Here is a 4627-nt window from a genome sequence, read left to right as displayed (position 1 = left end):
GGGGGTGGTCAGGGCCGAGGCTTGGACTGGGCCGAGGGGGGTGGGCTGGGCCGAGGGGTCTCAGGGAAGTGGTTGGGTGAGGGGTTCTCGTCAGCTCGGCCTTCTGAAGCCCCCACCTGAGCAGCGTGTCCGGTCCGGTGCAGTCCTCCTGGGGGATGCTGTAGCCGACCTCGTGACCCAGGGTCAAGTCCATCTCGTCAGCCACCCGCAGAGCCAGGCTCAGGGCCGCCAGCGGGGAGGGCTGGCTGACCGTGACCCGGCCCTCCTGGAGCCCCCTGGCCAGCGTGAACTCGGCACACCACTGAGGGATCTGGGGTTGAAGGACAGGAAGTCGAAGGGATGGGGGCCTTCAGCCAGCCACGAGGGTGAGCCCAGCCCCCTCTGTCCATCGGACCCCAACATTTCACACCACCTAGTGCCCTCACCCAGGGAAGGCAGCTCCTCAGCCCCCTCCGTCTGCTTGCAGACCCCCACCTGGGTGCTGCTATCAGGCCTGGCCCACCAGCTTCCCTCCCTCCACTCACAGACCCCCCCACCTGGGCACTCTTGCAGGAGCTGGCCCTCCCCCGGTCCCTGTGTCCGGCAGACCTCCACCTGGGTGCTGTTGCTGGAGCTGACCCCCTCTGACCCTTCACCACCTCCACCTGCTCACAGACCCCCCATCTGGGCGCTGTTGCCGGTCCCCTGTCCGGTAGACCCCCACCTGTGTGCTCTTGCCAGCTCCTGGCCCCCCGGACACCAGCAGCACCCCATGGGGACAGCTCTCCAGCTGCTCCAGGAAGGAAAAGCGGGCCCCCCACACAGGCAAGGCGCGGCGCCTCTTAAGCAGCTCATAGTAGCGGGAGGAGAAGGGGAGCCCATCAAAGGGGTTCACGGCCAGCTCGTCTTCCCTGGGGCCCCCGCTGGATGCTTCTGCCAGCCCTGGGGGCTGCCAGGCCATGGTGGGAGAGGACCTGCAGGGCAGGGCGGCTGGTCAGGCCTTGCTGTGGGTGAGGGGCACCTCCTGGTCAGCCCATTGGCCTGGCCTGGCCTGTACCCCCAGTGACGATGCTGTGGGACTGGGGTCGGGGGACTTCAGTTCCCAAGTGGGAACCCCAGATGCAAACTTGCCACCATCAAGTAGACACAGCCACCTGACAGAACATTGTAGAACCATCGCTGCAAGATTTCTAAACCCAGAGTCTTCTCCTGCACAGCGGCAGAAGACTCCACCTGCCGCCCGTCGGGTTATTCAGTTAGGAGCTGAGTGCTTAACCACTGCACCACCAGAGCTCCCTTCTCAAGGTGAGGGGCCTCCAGAGAGGACTGTCCCCAGGGCCCCGGAGCCAGACCTGTGGCTATCACAGGCTGAGAGGGCTTCCCCAGTTCAAACCTGCCCGCAGCCGAGACGCGTTAGGATGGTCGGGTCCGAGGCCACCAGTGCACCTTCCTGACAGAAGGTACAAAGGTAAATCCTCGCCCCACCTGCTGGACGATGGCCCCACCTGAACGGCTCATGGCCACTGAGCATGTGCGAGCTCACACCTGACGTGGCCAGCTGGAGCAGAGGATCCTGGAACCTGTAGTCCATCACTCCTGGCGAGAAGCCAGCTGCTGGCTTTTCAGTCCAGTTACCGTCCACAGCATGACTCATCGTCTTGGCCAAGGGAGACTGTGGACACTTCGGTCCCGTCCACCCCTGCGGGCTCAGAAAGCCCCTGACACCACCTCCCCAACCAAGGAACGGACCAAAGAAGCCACAGAGACATTGAATGAAAACCCTGAATTTAATGAGACACTGGGGGCCCTACCCCCTCCACCACCTCATGTGGTCTGTGGAGGTGGGGGGCCCGACCCCGTCCTGCGGCTCTGGGTGTCTCCAGTCCTCTGAGCTCAGTCAGCCTGGCGCGCTTGCCTCTCTGTGAACCTCCTGCGGATGGTGGGGGGGTGGTGGTGGTGGTGACAGTGACACTAGCTTCTGTGCCTGCCTGCTGCGCTCTGCCCCTCCAGCCAGGCTCTCCCACCTCCAGCCGGGTTCTGCCCCTGCGGCCCTCACCCGCCTCCGGCCGGGCTCTCCCCCCTCCGGCCGGGCTCTCCCCCCTCCGGCCGGGCTCTCCCCCCTCCGGCCGGGCTCTCCCCCCTCTGGCTGGGCTCTCTCCCCTCCAGCGGGACTCTCCGCCCTCTGGCCCTCTCCCCACGGTGCCTCCTCACCTCCTTGCGTACTCGTAGAGCGCCTGCTTGCGCTCCTGCAGGCTCTCCTGCCGCGCCCAGGAGGACTTGGCAAATGTGAGGGTGGTGGGTGCAGGGGTGGCTGGGCCGGAGCTGGGGAACTGAGTGACCACAATGTCAGAAGGGGCCCAGTCACTGTCACTGAGCACCCATCAAGCACATGCTCCGACAGACCGTGCCAGCGTCTTAGGGCCAAGCAGGCCAGCCTAAGGGCTTCGCTGCTCACTTTCTGGGCCTCACCTTGGGGGTGGAGGTGCTGGAGTGGGACTGGGTCCCCTCGGTGATGTCCTCAGGCATGAAGGCCACAGCGCCCTCCAGCAGGTTGGTGATGGTCAAGTCCACGCAGCCGGTCCTGGCTGGAGAAGGGTGAGAGGGAGCTGCGTCCATGCCCCCGTTCCCCTCACGGCCCCTCTCCCACGGGAGACCCCCTCCCAGTACCAAGGTCTCTTTGGATGACGCTCAATGGCACATGGGGCAGAACCTCCTTGACTCTCTGCGCCAGAGTTAGGAGCTGTGAGCCGGGAGCCAGGCCAGAGGAGGGAGAGAAAGGTGCGTGAGCTGCAGAGGACAAAATGGGCCACGGTGAGCACTGGGCAGAGCTGGGGGAGCCGACCTGGCGGGGGACGGGTGCCGGAGAGTGTGCACGGGGCACGCACCTGACGGAGGACGCGATGTTCTGGGGTGTCTCTGTCGCTTCATGTGCTCTGCCTTGTCTGCTGGGGTGAGCCGTGTGCCCGTCTGCCCCAGCTCCTTAGCCACCAACTGGGAAGGATTGAAAAAGCAAAGGGGTCACTACTGGACGTCTCCAACCCTTCTCCTTCTTTTAGGGAAATGCCTCCATCCTGCCTGTGTACTCCCTCACCTGTTGTACCCGGAGAGCAAACTCTTCATTTCCCTCCCCCAGCTGGCGATGGACAGGGCGGAGCCACCTACAAAGACAATCAGGGCCATGCTGGGGACCAGGGACAGGGTGGTGTGCCCTCCCTGCTCCCAGGACCTCTGCAGGGGAGTGACGATGAAGGTGGAATGAGTGAACAGAGCGTGTGGCCTGGGGTGTAACCGTGCCAATGAGAGAGCAGTGGGCGGGCAGGGCCTTGAGGTGCGCTTCTCCCCCACACCACAGCTGGTGCTGGCTAGTACCTTACTTGATACACCGTGAAGGGCACGAACAGCGCCCACAGCAGTTCTGACACCCAGGAGGCATCGGACACCGTCTGCGGAGTGGCAAGACACAAGGCCTGAGCCAGGGGCAGGGAAACCTGGCCTCCAACCCCCTCAGGACGCTCTTGTCCACTGGACTCACCACAGAGACCAGGGGCCTCTGGACACGCAGGGTGAGCGGCTGCACTACGTCCTGGATAGAAAACGGCCAGGAACTAGAGAAAAGGGGAGGAGACACAGTCCAGCCGGGCCCACCAGCAGCTCCTACTTAGTCTTAACTATCACACTTCCCATCTAAGAGCCTGGGGCGAGAGCGGGTGCTGACAGCACCGAGAAACGCAGGGCAACCCAGCATGACTACCTTCCCAGGGGACACCTGTGTGCACCCACTCAGCAGCTTTCTCATGGGAACACCCAGTACATCCACTTTACCACCTTTTGTCGTGGGAACCTCCATATACCCACCTGGCCACCTCTGGGGGGGAACCTCCGTGTATCCACCTGGTCCAGGGGCACCTCCCCCAACCTGCCACGGGGGCACCTGCGTACCCACCTGAAGCGCAGCAGCCCCTCGCGGCCGTTGGTGGCCTCCTCCTCGGGGAAGAGCAGCAGGGGCGTGGGGGGCAGCCGGGTGGACGCGCAGAACCTCTTGAGCGACTCCACCAGCTGGCCCCGGCCGTCCACCTCCAGGAAGCCCCGGGACCAGCACAGGAAGCTGGGAGGACCGTCCAGCAGCGGCTGCAGGCAGGGAGAAGGCAGCGGGGGCGCGGGGTCAGCGACTCGGAGGCGGAGCAGGCGGGGGTCGCGCGGGGAGAGGCGGCCCCAGCCCCCCACTCACGGTGCTGCAGCTGGTCAGCAGGCTGACCATGTTATGGTCGAAGGGCGTCACGTGGTTGGCGACAAGGACCCGGACGCGGTCATCGCGCAGCCCTTCGTCCTCCTGGCGGGCCACGAGCCCCAGCACTGCACACATGGTCCGCACCACGAGCCTGCAGACAGAAGGGTCACTCCCGGCCCCCGACCCCCCCATCCCCGGCCACGAGCGCACCGCACACACAGTCCGTACCACCAGCCTGCGGACGGAGGGGTCAGTCCCGGTCCGGCCACCCGATCCCCTGGTCCCCCAGCCCCCCATCCCGGCCACGAGCCCCAGCACCGCACACACGGTCCGCACCACCAGCCTGCGAACGGAGGGGTCACTCCCGGCCCCCCGATCTCCGGCCCCCCCATTCTCTGGTCCCCCGGCCCCCCGATCCCC

At 65.3% G+C, this 4627-nt stretch overlaps 2 protein-coding genes across 2 annotated transcripts in view; both read right to left on the bottom strand.

Annotated features, from left to right (window-relative positions):
• The window catches only part of DQX1 (DEAQ box RNA-dependent ATPase 1), a 6162-nt gene extending 5285 nt beyond the window's left edge, over positions 1 to 877 (bottom strand). The window contains exons 1-2 of the mRNA XM_006880830.1: positions 704 to 877; positions 117 to 310 (exon numbers count right to left, since the gene is read on the bottom strand). Coding sequence (XP_006880892.1) covers positions 117 to 193 — 77 coding nt within the window. The 5' untranslated portion in view covers positions 194 to 310; positions 704 to 877. The remainder of the gene's footprint in view (positions 1 to 116; positions 311 to 703) is intronic.
• Positions 878 to 1872: 995 nt separating this feature from the next.
• Positions 1873 to 4627, bottom strand: part of AUP1 (ancient ubiquitous protein 1) — a 3551-nt gene continuing 796 nt past the window's right edge. Inside the window, exons 2-11 of the mRNA XM_006880988.1 lie at positions 4208 to 4550; positions 3923 to 4107; positions 3512 to 3584; positions 3349 to 3422; positions 3071 to 3137; positions 2865 to 2970; positions 2647 to 2766; positions 2449 to 2564; positions 2191 to 2309; positions 1873 to 1909 (exon numbers count right to left, since the gene is read on the bottom strand). Of these exons, the coding sequence (XP_006881050.1) occupies positions 1873 to 1909; positions 2191 to 2309; positions 2449 to 2564; positions 2647 to 2766; positions 2865 to 2970; positions 3071 to 3137; positions 3349 to 3422; positions 3512 to 3584; positions 3923 to 4107; positions 4208 to 4550 (1240 nt within the window). The remainder of the gene's footprint in view (positions 1910 to 2190; positions 2310 to 2448; positions 2565 to 2646; positions 2767 to 2864; positions 2971 to 3070; positions 3138 to 3348; positions 3423 to 3511; positions 3585 to 3922; positions 4108 to 4207; positions 4551 to 4627) is intronic.

This window comes from Elephantulus edwardii, unplaced genomic scaffold (genome assembly GCF_000299155.1).
Source record: "Elephantulus edwardii isolate Elephantulus edwardi_28Jun2011 unplaced genomic scaffold, EleEdw1.0 scaffold00011, whole genome shotgun sequence".
NCBI classification, from domain to species: Eukaryota; Metazoa; Chordata; class Mammalia; order Macroscelidea; family Macroscelididae; genus Elephantulus; species Elephantulus edwardii.
The sequence above is the reverse complement of the archived record's forward strand: the minus strand, read 5'-3'. Positions and strand labels throughout refer to the sequence as shown.